This window comes from Trichosurus vulpecula, chromosome 4 (assembly GCF_011100635.1).
Source record: "Trichosurus vulpecula isolate mTriVul1 chromosome 4, mTriVul1.pri, whole genome shotgun sequence".
NCBI lineage: Eukaryota > Metazoa > Chordata > Mammalia > Diprotodontia > Phalangeridae > Trichosurus > Trichosurus vulpecula.
In genome coordinates, this window is record NC_050576.1 from 435,079,273 (window position 1) to 435,095,893 (window position 16,621).

The following is a 16,621-nucleotide window of genomic DNA, read 5'->3' on the forward strand; positions in this document are numbered from 1 at the left end:
CCTGCCGCTGCCTCTGCCTCTAGCTCCCTCTGGACTGACGGACCAACTGATGGAGGGAGCCCCACGTGGGCGGCCGGCGAGCGGCCGCCTCCCGATCCTGGAGCTGGGAGACACACACACACGCACACGCACACACACACGCGGAGGGAGAGAGGGAGGGAGGGGGCGAGAGAGACAGAGAGAGAAAAAGGGAGAAGGGGACAGAAGAAGAAAGAGAGCGAGAGAGAGAGACACTGACACAGAGACAGAGAGACAAAGAAACAGAGAGAGACGCAGAGACGGAGAGGGGCTGGGGGCGGGGGAAGAGTTGGCCCTGTCGGTCCTGCCCAGGCCAAGTCGGACACCCTGCGGACACTTATACACCCCCCTGGCCTCCGAGGCTGCTGCACCCTGCTCCTGCTCCTCCTCCTCCTCAGCTGCTGGGGCCGGGGCCGGGGCCGGGGCCGGGAGCGCCACTATAGGCAGGAATAGGCTCAGGCGCTCGGCTCAGCTTGGAATTGATTCCACCCACCCCTAGCGCGCGCGCCTGCCCTGGGTGCCCAGTTCTCGGGAGCGGGGCTCTAGACTGGGCCCCGCTGCGCTGCCAGGCGGACAGGACTGGACCCTCTCGCCTCCTCTCCAGTTCCCAGCGTCAAGCCAGATTCCGCCTGGATTTTTGGGTGGGGTTTTGCCCGTGAGCTAGTGCCAGCAATGTAAGGACTGGCCTCTCTAACATCTGTCTTTTCTCCCCGTTCGGTAATTGTCCTGGCCTCCTCTCCTCTCTATTCCCACGCCTGACACCTACTCCCCACCTCCCAGTTCAAAATCCGGGATCAGTACGGTGGAACCTGAGCTCTGAGTGAGAAAGCCCTGAATTGGAAATGGGAGAATTACAGGACTGGATTGAAAGCAAGAGGGGGCCCTAGGATCCATAGAGCCCAAACCTTGCCCTTTATATTTTACAGAGGAGGAAACCAAGGCACAGGCGAGTGAAGGGACTTGTGACCTGCCTAGGGTCACCCAACTAGCAAGACGTTAAGACAAGATTTAAACCTTGCTTGTCCTGAGTTCCACATTCCAGTGCCACATTAGCACCTGTTTGTTTCAGGTCAGGGAGTCCTTGCACTTTTTGGGGCCTGTTCTCTAAAATGAGAGGGGTGGATTTTGTTGTTGTTCAGTTTCAGTCGTGTCCAATTCTCCCTGACCCCATCTGGGGTTTTCTTGGCAAAGATACTGGAGTGGCCACCTAAACTCAAAGAGTTATTCCAGCCCAGCCCAGAATTCCTAGCTGCTTTTCTCAGTAGGATCTATCCTCCAAGCCAAGAGAGAGAAGGCATCCTCCTTACGCACATTTTCTGGTTACTACATAGATGCTTAAAATAGTACCTCAGTAAAAGGGGAAACTTTAGAACAATCAGAAATAAAATAAGCTGACCAGGAGTACTGAGGTCCCCCCTTCTCTGGAAGTCTCCACATTCATGTTCATGGTAGATAATCTCTGGTTGGGAAGAAAGACGTGTAAGGTGGAGCCTTGGCAGTCCCCCACCCTTAAGCCACAGGGACAAATGTAAGGATGTTGAGCATACTTAAGGTGATATGAAGGAGAAGCTGGGGCTCAGAAGAAACCAGGAGGGTGGCCTCTCTTTTCCTAAGAAGGGCAAGAGAATCAAGAAGGAGTCAGGGACCAACAACGTTCCATAGTGACCACCTTGGTTTACAGCTCTTCCATGCTCTTATCTTGTAATCATGTGGTGCATTACTATAATCAATAAGTCCACAGGCATTTGTTATATGCTAGTGGCTGGAAAACACTGCAGACAAAAAACTGAATCTGTCTACCATCTACTGTGGGAGATGACCTGTATAGTTTAGATACATCCTGAATAGAATCATACAAGGTAGTTCTTGGAAGGAGGCATCAGCATCTGGTAGAGGAGGAAAAATTTAATGCATTTAAGGCAGAAGGTAGTACAGGAGGTCTGCACTGAAGGCAGAGGTAGGAGGTCCAGTACTGAAGGCAGGGGCAGAGAGGAAGCGATAAGGCAGCATCAGCATCAAAGGCTGTCACTGTGTTCTCAACTGCTAGCGACAAAACCCTATGGCTACAAGGATTCATTCTCAATATCTCCTTTGTGCAGCTAGGGGAGGGGGATCACTTGAAATCACATTGTCAGTGAATGCTGGTAGCCTGATTATGGGCAGATGAGCTACTTGCACATCCTCATGCTGGCACTAATGTTGCCAGAAATGTGTGCTCCAGGTGGAATGTCCAGTTATCTCCTTTTACTTTCGCAGGCTATTACAACAGTTTGGAACCTTAGAAGTCACTTAGTTCAATTCAGGATTCAGAGAGTGCAGAAAGTGTGAGAGAGATTGGTGCTGGCATTCTTTTCCCATCATTTTCCAGGAAACTGGGCCCCAGAGAAGCACAGCAATTTGCCCAAGGTCACACGGCAAGGGAAAGATAAAACTGGGACTGTAACCCAAGTCTTCTCTCTCTGGGGCTAATATCTTAATTATTTTAACTCCCACTTCATAGAACTTTATGGTCCTCATGGGAATGGATCCTATTTCCTCATGACTTTTGCCATAAGCATCAATCTAGGAACAGGAAAATACAGAGTTGATTGCCAAACTTTCAGACATCAGCATCCCTCTTTTCTGCTTTTCATTAATAAACTATTTCTCAGCCAAGGGGATGTGCTCTGTAGAGCCCTTTGATCCCCGAGATGGTCTTCCCGTTTTACGGGTTTGATTGTACCCCAGCCTGCCTTCCTGCAGCATTTTTGTGGCCTGCCCACTCCCGAGACCAGCTCATGCCCAGCTGGCCAGCCACAAGCTGGGTGAGCAGAGAAGCCAAAGCACCAGGTTAGCACCACAAACATCATTGGCCATGACTCTCCCTGGGCCATCTCTTCTTCTGTGTGTGACCACCATAAGGCAGGAAGAGTTGCCAAGTCCTCCCTCATCGGGCCTTCGTCTTGCTCCATGGTTTCCCTCTAGCTGGGAAGCCCTTGGCCAGGACTCAAAGTGAGATGTTTAAGACTCACTCCTGTTCTTTTTCCAACTAGGCCTTACTCATTTGGATCATCCCATGGATGGACAAGCTCCAGGGCATGTCCCTGACCATTTTCACAGGGTTGTGGAATCTCTAAGAGGGCTTGTAATTACCACAGCGGTCACCCGCTGAACTCCTTCCCTGTCTTCCAAATGAAGATACTTGGGCATAATATGTTTGCCAAAGTTTGTTCAGGAGGTTAGAATTAGAACCCCTTTTTGATTGAAGTGTATGCAATAGATTACAATTCTTCCTTTCCTTCCAATGTTGTCCAGCCTTGCTTTATTCTTCTTGGTGTTTCATGAAGCAGCCCAGGGTAATATGAATAACCCATCTAACTACCTTCAGGGAATTTGGAGAAAATAAAATAGAATTGGAAAGAGTGGAAGGTCTCATACTCCTGGGTCTAGGGAAAGTGTTAATGGAAGTGGGAGGCACAAGGTATATTCATACAGAAAGATTGGGCACCAAAATTTGATAACTCCTCATCAACCACTGTGGAGCTGGGTTAAGAAAGCCACCTTTCCAGGTACAAGGCATGGCTTTCCCTTAGATCCCCACTGTGTGAAGCCTAGAATTTAGGATCACATTATAAAAAAAAGACTCTAGACATTAAAACATCTGGAGATTTAAAATGGTTTCCTAAATGAATGGTGGAACTGGGGGATAGAGTTGTTCCCCAACAAGGGAAAAAGAAAAAAAAAAGAATGACCACCATTGTGTGGGGACTAAGGAGAATTTTGGAGGCAAGGAAATGAAGGTTAGTGAAAGTATCCGAAATGGGGAAAGCAAATAGAAATCTCTATAGCCAAAGGCGACATAGAAGAGGGCAAAGATGTGGAAGAATCCATGACCCCTGCTGGAGCCAGGGCTCTAAGTAATGAAGATTATGCAGCCTCTGGGGGAAGAGTCACTCATTGCTGCTGTGATTGTTCTTTCCTTTGAGCTTTGACAGCATTCCTGTGGTTCCCTTAAACAGCTAAATAAGAATGTTCATGTTTGGGGCCTTGTAAGTCTTTGTGCTTGTAAGGTGGGCTGGTGAGTAACCCACAAGTATCTCATTAAGTAATACCAATGAGCCAGAGGGGGAAGAAGACTGGAGTTTCAATCAAAGGGTCTGGATTCTGATGCTAATTCTGCCATTAACCACTGACCACAACTTTAGGTCAGTCACTAAAACTCTCTTGGTCTCAGTTTACTCGTTAGTTAAATGAGATGATGGGACAAGATGACCTCTCTGGTCCCTGTCAACTCTAAATCTATGATCCTAAGACCCCTGAAAGGCTTTGGGGCCTCATATCAGGAGGAAAACTCTAACACCAGGGTTACATGAATCTCCTGCATTACATAGTAGATCTTAGACAGAAGAAAACAGAAGGAAGGAAATAGTTGCTGTTAGGGATGAATTGTTTTAAAGTTAACATTTAAATGAAGCACCCTGGAGAGCTTTGAACTTATGAGTCATGGGACCTGGGTCTGTTGGCTCTTCCACTTACTACCTGGGTGAATCACTCCAACTTTCTGGGTCTCAGGTCACTTCTCTATAAAATGAGGGGGTTGGGCTTCCAAGGTACCTTTCAGCTCCAGATGTAGGATCTAAGGATCTTGACCAGCTTGGGAATCCACTGGACAAACATCCTGCCTGCTCTTGAATATCCCCAGGCAAGGGGCTCTCTTTACTTCAGAAGGCAGAGTGTTCTGTTTTTCAACAGTTCTAATTGTTATAAAGTCTTCTGATGCCACCCTTTCTTGGTGACATGGGAATCTTAACAAGGGCTTCCAGCTAACTGCCCTACCTCTGAATGAGCTTATGCTCCCCTTTTGTGCAAGTGGCAGGGCCTGGAGAGCAAGGGCTTCCTTTTTTGGAATTCCAGAGGGCAGCACCAGTCACAATGTTCTTATACGAGGAACCACTCTGCATCTCAGCTTACGCAGAAGGAGTGTCCTGGAAAAACTGTGAGGAGGTTGTACTTGGTATTCCAATGACTCTGAGATTTCAAATACAGAGCACAGTAAAAGATCATTCATTCTCTCAAGGAGTTTACAGTCTAATGGAGAAAACAAGGACAGGAAGGAAAGAAATAAACATTTATGAAGGGTTTACTTTGTGCCAGGCCCTGTGCTAAGCACATTACAAATATCGCATTTGATCCTAACAATGTGTTGTTGTAGGGAGGTAGGTACCATTATTATGCACATTTTACAACTGAAGAAATAGAGGCAAACAGGTTAAGTGACTTGCCTGGGGTCACACACTATTCTTTACTTTTATCACATGACCAATCCATGACTCTTTCCATCTTTTATCTCCCCAGTGATGGACTTCACGCTCCTCCCAGAAACAAGAGTCCAGGCCGTTAATACCGTGTGTTGTTTGGCCTCCAGTCATGGGACCTAGCAGGCTTCAAAGTATCCAAAATATGCATCTCCCAGAAGACCACAGAGCCTTCTGTGGATGGAGGCCCATGGCTGGGGGGGGGGGGGCGGGGGGCGGTGCAGTAGGTGGCCATTAAGGAACCACAAAGAAGAAAATGGGGAATGAATTAATTTTATAAACTGAATTGGATTTCCCCCAATCGGTTGAATGATAATTCATAGAAAAGATTCCTAAAAAGTTAGAAGTAACTTTAGTTGTCCTGTGGCCCAACCCCTCTTTTGTACAGGTGAGGAAGTGGACACCAAGAAGAAAAATGACTTTCTTAATATCTCAATGCTGGTTCACAGTAGAGTTTAGACTTTATTTTGATTAATAGTCAATCGCCTGCTGCTCCGAGAGGTCTTTAGATGGATTTAAAATTTGCCCTTTAGCTTTCTTCCCAGACTATCAGGAACCTGTTAAATTCTCAATATATTGAGGGAGTTGACATTTGAAAGAATTCTCTGTTAGTAGAGAATCTTTATGGAATATCCACTCTCACTGTCAACATTTTTTGTTTCACAAATCACTTTGATACAGTATTTTTTCAAAGAGGAATCCTGGCCTGCTCAACCCAGTCTGTGACTTCAATGAATGGCCACAGAGCCTCAGATGCCATTGGGCTAGCTATAGGTTGTCCCATAGATTGTAAGCTTTTGAGGGTGGGGAATGCCTTGTTTTTTCTTTGTAGCCCCAGCATGCATAATAATACTTGGCACATGGTAGGTCTTTAATAAATTTTTTTTTATCCTCACCAGACTGACCTTTGCCCCTCTACAAATACACCCTTCTAGGCTAAACAGATGACGGGAATTTCTGAGTCTGCCAATCATGAGTATGCTGGATGGGAATGTTCATGGGGAGCGGGGCAGGGTAACGTCCTCTTAGGTATTGTTGTGCTGAATCCATGGTCTCATCCATCTTTTCTAGGCATTTCTGTTACACGCTCCTTGCCTTTCTCCCTCTGGTCTAACCAAACTCTATTAGAGTTACCTCTAAATATACTTTAGCAATGCTGGTAATGGTAGTCTCCCTAAATTAAATGTGTTTGTGTTTTTAAATTGAAGAAAGAAAAGGGCTGTGATGTACTTCTAGAATTAGAAGGGGGAGCTTTATCCTCCTCTCTCAAGGTTCCCAGACTGCTGTGGATCACTCTGTTGCCCACTCCACTCTCTGTCTTGTTTCATGCTTATTTGCGCACTGACATTCCACTCCTCCATCCCCATACTAACGGACATTACATAATATTTTATAGCTTGTACGTAACGTCAAACACAGTGTCATCCTGACCCTGCAAGGTGGACGGTTGTTCTAAGCCTCATTTTAAGAATGGAAAACCAAAGATCAGGGAGGGCAAATGAGGTGAGCTGGTCATAGAACCTGATGTCTGAAGTGCAATTTGAGCCCACATCCTACTGACTTCAAAGTCAATCCTCCATCTATTAGGCCAAGATGCTTCTTATGAGAGCAATGGGGGGGGGTGGCTATTCCACTTTCATTTATTTATGCAATCGCGGCATAGTGTCATCTAGCTGGAGCTGAAATGGACCTTAGATAATGAGAGTGGTAGTAGTAGTAGTAGTAGTGGTAGTTGTGGTTGGTGTTACAGTAATAATAGTAGCAATCATTGTATTAGTTCTAGTAGTAGTAGTAGTTATAGTGGTATAGTAGTGATCATAGTGAGAATCGTAGTAGTGGTTGCGTTAGTAGTGACAGTAATAGCAGTATTTGTGTTAGTAGTAGCAGCAGTAGGAGTAATAGCACTTCTATAGCTTTTGGAAGTTTGCAAATGCTTTACAAACATTCCATTTCACCATCACAATTGTTAGAAACGTTGATTTGGTTTTTATCTTCTCAATAATGGGGTGTTTAGTGCTATCATTTTCCAAGCTTTATAAATGGACAAATTGAGCTTACAAAGCATCCTCAGTGCCACCTTCACATATTGCTGAGGAGGAACCTGGGATTCATGGAGGGCAAGTGACTGACAAAGGTCACACAAACAGTATCTTAGGTGGAATTTGAACAGAGGTCTTCCTGGCTCAAACCCGGGGCCCTCTCTGAACTATCAGGGCCTCCTTTTCACCTCACAGTCCCTAACCGTTGGTGAATGCTGCTGAATTCTCCTGCCTTTTGTTCTACTGTCCCCTGCATCTTCCCAGGAAGTGCACCCAGGCTCTAAGAGGATCCATCCAAATGCTCCTAAAGGGTCTTCTAGGAGGTTTCCATTTTATCAGAAGTAGACCTGGGCAAAAGTGGCAACTTCATTTCCCCCTCTGTTTCTGGTCACCAACAGAGTGGAGCCTCATCACAGGATAAAACCATCCACAGGAAGGAATGTGGCTCCTGGCTCCTTTTATTTTCCCAAATCATTTATATTTCCCAAGAATGACTGCCCCCCCTTTTCTGGACTCTTTCTAAAACAGTCACCCCTCCCCTCAGACAAAAGCTACACATTTTGGGGAGCTTCCCACCAGCAATGCCAAAATTTTGTTTGTTTCAATAATGTAGTGCGTCAGTCCTCAGATGACCAACACGTCTTTCATTCCTTTCAATGAAAGAAATACCTCTAAGGAGGCAACAATCCCACCCGTGTTCAGCTGCTGTTGATGCTGGCGATGGTGGAGCTGTTTGGAAGGATTTTTCATATATAAATAGACTCCTCTAAAGAAGTTTTTTCCTCTTCAAAAAGCTAATATGAAAAGTAAACCATGAGCAACATCAACAGAAGAGGGGGTGAAGAAAAGTCTCCCCACTGGAAGCTTTTTTAAGCAAAAGTAATATTAAGCTGACATTTTAGATCAAGCAGGTGTCCAGAGGCCAGGACTTTCTGTTCCACTCTGTTTTTCTTAGCCAGCCTGCCCTGAGATTTACCTTAATTCCTGACTAAGTCTTTAATATCTTAAATCAAACAAACCAGGGAGAACCGTCCAGACAACTCCCATCAAAGTGTAGCTTTCGTCAAATTTTTTCCAAATTCTTGCTTCAGATTGCCACAGGGTTTTTTTAGTGGCCTGGCCAGAGAGTGCTTACATCAACACTTTCCAGTCTGCAGATTAAATGGGGCTGGGGACAGATGGCAGGTAACTGAGACTGAGCATCTCAAACAGGCACAAGATACCACAGCACCATGGAATCCTAGAATATGACAGTGGGTGGGACAGAAAAGATCACCTTGGCCAACTTAATGCCACTGAAGGAGCTCATACCCCAAAGCCAATAGAGAATGAATTGAGACTTTTGATAAGGAGAGGAACATAGTCAGACTGATGACACTTGCCAGTAAGATCTGATTTATAGCAATGTGTTAGGTCCTTTGGTTTTTTAATTCATCTAGGATAACAGTGATGTGGGCATTCTCTCCAACAACACAATTCATGACCCATCGTTGCCTGACAATTCTGTATAACATTTGTCCTTTTCCTCCTGTAAGTCTGCCATAAGAGGTCCATCCAAAATGTAGGAAAGACTGATCTCAACTCCCTAAAATAGTTTGGAAAAAAATGGGGCCCATGAGCTATCCATCAGTTACCCTATTAGTAGTCCTAGTTGCCAAAGACATGGAAAAGTTCTCATCATTAAAGTCTTCTTCCATAAAAATGGTTCAGTATCAGAGGAAGTTAAGGTTTTATCAATGGCAATAACATGGTACCCTTCAAATGTCTAGGTATTTGATGTCTCCCCTAACAGAGGTAATGTGGCATTGTAAATAGGGTGCTGGACGTGAAGTATGGAAGCTAGGGGTTCAAATTCCTCTCCATTACTTGCTGTGTGACCCTGATATATGGCTGAACCCTATTTAGCTCAGTTTCCTCATCTATAAAATGAAAGGTTGGGACCAAATGATGTCTAGGGTCCCTTTGAATTTTAAGCCTATTGAAAGCCAGGAAAATGGCCTATGACCCATGATTCCATAAATTCCAGGCAGCATCAGTTATGCTTGCTGTTGTGTCCTTGAGGACCTCCAGGCATTACCTTCTGGTTTTCTTCCACTGTACCTTAAGGACCAATGAGCCTGTCCATTTGCTCTGTAGTTGAACCCTTCCTTTATGTGTCGTCTCTCTTTATTCGAATATGAGCTCTTTGAGAGCAGGAATTTTTCTATTTCTGTCTCCAACATTCAGCCCAGCACTTGTCACATAGAAAGTACCCAATAAATCCATCCTTCATCCCTTCATCCCTTCCATCCTTCCTTTTTTCCTTCTGTCTTCCACTCCCTCCATTTCCCCCCTCTACCTCTTTCCTTCCTTACCTCCTTACTCCCTCCCTAGCTTCTTCCTTTCTTCCTTCTTTCCTCCCTACTTCCTTCCTTCCTTCTTTCCTTCCTTCCTTCCTTGCTCCTTCCTCCCTTCCTCCTTTCCATCCTTCATTTTTTTCCTTCTGTCTTCCTCTCTCCTTTTCCTCTCCCTCCCTTCCTACTTACTCCCTCCCTCCCCTCTTCCTTCCTTCCTTCCTCCCTCCCTCCTTCCTTCCATCCTCCCTCCTCCTTCCTTCCTTCTTTCCTTCCTTTCTCCATCCCTCCCTCCTTCCTTCCTCCTTCCCTTGCTCCCTCCTTGCTTCCTTCCTCCCTCCCTTGCTCCCTCATTCCTTTTTTCCTTTCTCCCTTCCTTCCTCTTTCTTTCCTTACTCCTTTCCTCTCCCCTTCTTTCCTTCCTTCCTCCATCCCTTGCTCTCACCCCTGATTGCCCCATACACTTTTTTTTCTTTCTAGTGAGAGACATTTCTCTGATGAGAGAATCCCTTTTGCTACTCTTGCCCAATTCTTCATAATATGCTGCAATCTTCTAACATCTACCATTTGCCTCTTCCTTGCCAAGTACATCAGACACACATCAGCATAATTTCTGTCTTTATTGTTTGTTTTTTTCCAGATGCTCCACTCACTCCATAGACATTGGCATCAGGAACAGGGAATGTACAAGCTGTGTTGACGATTTCAAGAAAGTTGAGGAAGGAATAGACAAATTTATTTTTCTTTAATGAGGAGTAGGTGAGACTAGGTTCTGGCTACATCAAAGGACCTTGTCTTTGGAAGTCGCTCATGCTAACAGACCCTGGACCTTAGGGCTCCCTTTATAGCTTAATCGCCAGCTCTTTGGTGAACTGTGAGCAATCTCCTGGCCCTGAAGACGTGTTGATGAGTTCACCCTGTTTTTCCTAGCCCTGCACTCTCTCAAGTGAGTTAGTTCAGAAGAGGAAAAGGAAGCATGCACATGTTGAGGAGACCAAGGAAGGGCCTTTTGGGAGCCAGGGCACATGGAGTCACTTGGCTTAGATGTTCCAACAGCAGACTCGCTAGCTGATGTTTCTGTGTAAAACTAACAAAAGCTGAGCAAGTAGAGACATTTATCAACTCCCTGGGGACTTTAGAAAGTTGTTTGAGAATCAAAATTTAACTGGATCCCAAGGCTGGATGTAAGGAGAGAAGAGAAATTCTCGACCTCTGGAAGGCAAGTCATTTGAGCAGAAAACCTACCCAGTGAGTCAGCTCAGGAAAGAGGAGGGGGCCTGCCTGGCCTCTGCCATTCAAGTTAACAAATATTAGTTCTGTGATCAGCAGGGAATTGAGGCTCTGAGCTTGGTGCTAAGTATATATGGGGATAGGAAAGTGCTGTGGCTGACATAGAGAAATCTTGGGAGAGAGCGTCTACCTCTTTAGAGTAAAGGATGATACCTTATCTTCAGTTTATAGTGGCAGAGAGTGGCCTGGAGCATTGAGAAGTTTGATGACTTATCCAGGGTCACACAGCCAACATATGAACTTGAACTCAGGTCCCTCAGCACCTGTGGCTTTCTCACGCCTTTCTCTCATTGGTGAGTTCTTGCAGGCGCCTGAATTGTATGCTTCTGCCTCTTCAGACTTCAATAACAGGCACCCCCACCTCCTCACAGCTTTTCATCTTCCTTGTACGTGTTTTTTTCCTCCATTAGAATCTAAGCTCCTTGAAGGTAGAGACTGTCTTTCTCTTGCCTGTATTTGTATTACCAGAACTTATCCCAGTGCCTGGTAAGCATGGAATAAATGTTTGTTCATTGTCTGGTTCACTTCCTCATTCTTGGCTCTAAGTACTTCCACTTCTGAGAACATGTAGGGGAGTGTCTGTTAGAACTGCCTTCAAAGCCTGCCACATAAGAAGTTCAGTCTCTTTTTTTTTAATCAGTTATTTGTTGTTTATTCAGTATTTAAGGTTAGTATGACACTTAAGGAATTGATTGCATCATTGTATACATACAGGTCTTTATATAATATGGAAATTTACAACTATTGATATATATATGATTATATATATAGATATAGATATATATGTATACAAAATCAGGTCCTCTGGAAAGGTGATACATAGTACCATGCTGTAGTGCTCTAATGAAGGGGAGCACAAAAGTACTCAATGCATCAATAAAGAATTACTAATGTAAAAAAAAATAAAAAATAAAAAAAATAAAAGAATTACTACTATGTGATGTTTTGTATCCAGGAGTGTTGTCTTCTGGACCTATGGGAATCTATAGCACCTACATACATGGCAGGTAGTTCGTATACCTGTGGGGCTCTGGCTTTGCTTCATGCCAGCTACTAAGTCTATACAAGTCACATCCAGCATCAGATGCAAGCAACAACAGGGTTTAACAACTAGTAGTCACACTGTATTGTTCCCCATTTCTAACTTTAGGAAGAGACTAGAGTGTGTTCATTTCTGGTGTTCAATCACTAATCAGAGGAAAGATCTGACCTATTCGAAAAGCATGTCATACATAATCCCTCAACGACTGTCATGTTCTCTCTTGATGGTGGCACATTAAAAGGTTTTAAAATTGCAGCTCCTTCTGGATTCCCCAAAGAGAATCTGCGCTCTTCTTTAAATGACTCTTCTCCTCCGGATTCAGGTTTACCTTCACCATATCTGAAATGCCATTCTGCCCTAAGATACATGGGACACTAAGGAAGACATCCTCATTAATGCCATATAGGCCCTTAATCATGGTGGAAATAGGATGCACTCTCCTAAGATTCTTCATAATGCTTTCTGCCAGATCTGCTACAGACAAGCCAATGGACCAGGAAGTGTAGCCCTCCAGCTTGATCACCTCATAAGCACTTTCAACCACCTGTTTATGAACATCTTTCCAATTCTCTGAATCTGCATCAGTTCCCAAAGAAGGATGAAGATTCTTCAGAGACACACCAGCAACATTCACACCACTCCATACAGGAACACTGGAGTCTCCATGTTCCCCAAGGACCCATCCATGACAACTTGTAGAATGGACACCAAGTCTCTCCCCCATTAGGTAACGGAAAAGGGCAGAATCCAGATTGCAACCACTTCCAATAACACGATTTTTAGGAAAGCCACTTAGCTTCCAGGCCACACATGTCAAAATATCCACTGGATTGGAAACAATAAGCAGCTTGCAATTAGGGCTGTATTTAACAATATTGGGAATGATGAATTTAAAGATATTCACATTATGCTGGACCAAATTAAGACAACTCTCTCCCTCCTGTTGATGTGCTCCAGCCGTAACAATGATCAGTTTTGAGTGTGCAGTCACACTGTAGTCTTTGCCAGAAACAATCTTTGGTGTTTTGAGGAAAAGGCTGCCATGTTGGAGATCCATCATCTCTCCCTTTAGTTTGTCTTCTATTACATCAACTAGGGCAAGTTCATCAGCCAAATCCTTTGTTAAAATACGGATGGCACATGCCATGCCAACTGCACCAGCCCCAACAACAGTGATCTTGTTCTGGGGAACCTGTTCTTCCTTTAGGACATTCAAAATCAGCTGATCCTTGACAGCAGATGCCATTTTGAGGGATACTTGGGGAGATATCAAGGTTGCTGGTCAGGCTGCGAAAGTTCTGAGTTAGATGTGAGAGGGTTGCTCCCAGACTCACACCGAAGGTGAGTTTCTTGATGGCAGACACAGGTGATTTTTTTTAAGTCCAAATGGTCTCTATAGGGTGATCATCCATCTGATCCAACAGACTTTGGTTCCAAATGAGTTCTGGCTATTTTAAACATTAAAGCAATTCTCAAAGTACAGTCTATTGAAGACCGTAAAAAGAATGTGCTGAGAGCCACCTCCTGGAACTGTCCAGGAGACTCCCCATGATGATAGACAATCTGATGTCTGATAACTTTCCTAATAATTACCATTATTAATCATTTCCAACCACTTACATTGGGAAACAGTCAATGTTTGCTCCAAGGAAAGGACATATTCTTCGAGCCAATGCCATGAGGAGGAAGAGTGATTCACCACCAAGATATGTCTAGAAGTAACGCTTGCCCTCTTCTTCCTGCACTCCTGGGCCCCAGGGCATAAAGTCATTTGGACTCTTTATGATCTAAGCACTAGGTACACTCACCTTGGCCTTTGGCCCAATGAGCATATAACCAAGCCCAGCTCACCTTGGTTCATTCTGGGGGGAATGTTGCTATCAAGATGCTCTCACAAACACAGAGGCATCTTCCTAATCTTTCCTCTATCTATGTCCTACCCTCACCCCCATTGCCATTATATAATCTTGACTCTGCCCAGCCTCGGCTGAGTAGGAACATACAACCCAGCCTTTCCAGGAAAATCTTTTGTGCGGTTGTGAATGCCTCTCTTCCTCCATCCTACCACACTTAAGCATGGCTCCACACCCTCTCCTGACATCTTTTTGGCCTGAGAGAATTGATGGGATGTCTAAGGACTGAAGTTTAATACATACCTGGAAAAATAAAAACAACCCAAAAAACACAAGCCAAAATTCTTCTAGACCAGGCCCAACTTGGGAGGTTCTAGCATCAACTCCCTGAGCCCCAGAAAGGGGTGCCCCCATCAACTGCACTTTTGGGCTCTGAATTCTTAGGGCTTTTTTTCCTTAACATCAATTTTAGGTTTGCTTATTTCTGCTCCAAAGTCTATGCCTCACTCAAAATTTTGTTCTCTGAGGTTGAGCAGGACAATTGGAACCCCTCTCCTTCAAGACTGCCCTTCAAAGACCAGAAGACAGCTAGCTTTGTAATGTACCTTCCCCTGCCCTGCCCTGGCAAGGCTTTTATGCACCAAATTAGACATTGCCAGCTCCTTCAGTCAAACCATCTTCATTTGCCAGAGACTCGAGGGCCTTCATGATACTGGTTGCCATCATCCAGATGTCCTCTGGCTTCTTGATAGCCTTCCTGAAATGTGGAACCTGGAACTGGACTGGGAGAACTCTCATTAACTTGCTTCATGTTTCAGCTCCAATGCATTTACTAATTAGAGGCCTGTGTGGATTCCCCCAGTCGGGATGGAGCTTCCCAACTCCCATGTATCAACTATGCATGGAGCGAGTTGTTGCTAACCTGGATGTTTGAGAGTGTCCTGCAGTAGAATTAAGCTCCTCAAGGGCAGCAATTGTTTCATTTGTACCTTTGCGTCCAAAGTATGGAGCTCAGTATTTTCTGGAGCTTAATAAAGGCTTAATTGAAAAGAAGTGGGTTGGGGGCAGAGCCAAGATGGTGGCCGGAAAGCAGGGACTAGCATGAGCTCCCTGCCGAGTCCCTCCAAAAACCTATAAAAAATGGCTCTGAACCAATTCTAGAACTGCAGAACCCACAAAACTGCAGAGGGAAGCAGGGCTCCAGCCCAGGGCAGCCTGGGGGTCTCTGGGTGAGGTCTGTCCCACATGGAGCTGGGAGCTGGGAGAGGAGCAGAACAGAGCCCAGCATGAGCAGCTCGGACCAACCAGACCAGGAGCTGGGCGGAGCATGCCTTAGCGCCCTGAATCAGTGAGCTGCGGCAGTTACCAGGCTTCTTAACCCACAAACACCAAAGACAGTAGAGAAGGTTAGTGGAAAAAGCTTCGGGAGTGGAAGGAGTTCGTGGTTTGACCACCGCCCCTGGGGCAGCAGAGGTGGGGCAGCTACAGCTGCTGTTGCTTCTGGCCCCAGGCCCACCTGGTGGGAGGAATTAAGTGGTGGATCAGAGCAGGAGTGCACAGCCTGCTGAAGATCTAAGCCCAGTCTGGGTTGGGAGTTCTTGGGGAAGGAGGAGTGCTGGTGTGGCAGAGCTGGCACATCTCCCCCCAGACGTGGAACATAGAACTCTTTAGTCTACAAGCAGTCATACCCCACTGAAAAACTCAAGGGTCAAGTTAGCTGGTTGGGAATATGGCCAGGCAGCGAAAACACACCCAGAATCAGTCTCAGACTTTAGATTCTTTCTTTGATGACAAAGAAGACCAAAACATACAGCCTGAAGAAGTCAACAAAGTGCAAGAGCCTACACCAAAAGCCTCCAAGAAAAACATGAACTGGTCCCAGGCCATGGAAGAGCTCAAAAAGGATTTGGAAAAGCAAGTTAGACAAGTAGAGGAAAAATTGGGAAGAGAAATTAGAAGGATGAGAGAAAACCATGAAAAACAAGTCAATGACTTGCTAAAGGAGACCCAAAAAAATACTGAAAAACACACTGAAGAAAACAACACCTTAAAAATAGACTAACTCAAATAGCAAAAAAAGAGCTCCAAAAAGCCAATGAGGAGAAGAATGCCTTGAAAGGCAGAATTAGCCAAATGGAAAAGGAGGTCCAAGAGACCACTGAAGAAAATACTACCTTAAAAATTAGATTGGAGCAAGTGAAAGCTAGTGACTTTATGAGAAATCAAGATATTATAAAACAGAACCAAAGGAATGAAAAAATGGAAGACAATGTCAAATATCTCATTGGAAAAACCACTGACCTGGAAAATAGATCCAGGAAAGAGAATTTAAAAATTCTTGGACTACCTGAAAGCCATGATCCAAAAAAGAGCCTAGATATCATCTTTCAAGAAATTATCAAGGAGAACTGCCCTGATATTCTAGAGCCACAGGGCAAAACAGAAATTGAAAGAATCCATCGATCGCCTCCTCAAACAGATCCCAAAAAGAAATCTCCTAGGAATATTGTCACCAAATTCCAGAGCTCCCAGATCAAGGAGAAAATATTGCAAGCAGTCAGAAAGAAACAATTTGAGTATTGTGGAAAGACAATCAGAATAATCCAAGATCTGGAAGCTTCTACATTAAGAGATCGAAGGGCTTGGAATACGATACTCCAGAGGTCAATGGAGCTAGGATTAAAACCTAGAATCACCTACCCAGCAAAACTGAGTATCATGCTCCAAGGCAAAATATGGATTTTCAATAAAA

At 44.8% G+C, this 16,621-nt stretch overlaps 1 protein-coding gene across 1 annotated transcript; it reads right to left on the reverse strand.

The window, feature by feature from the left end:
* Positions 1-12,250: 12,250 nt before the first annotated feature.
* LOC118847676 (L-lactate dehydrogenase A chain-like) lies at positions 12,251-13,273 on the reverse strand. The gene has a single exon (XM_036756247.1). It carries the CDS (start codon positions 13,260-13,262, stop codon positions 12,261-12,263), a length of 1,002 nt encoding a protein of 333 aa, XP_036612142.1. The 5' UTR covers positions 13,263-13,273; the 3' UTR covers positions 12,251-12,260.
* Positions 13,274-16,621: the final 3,348 nt, after the last annotated feature.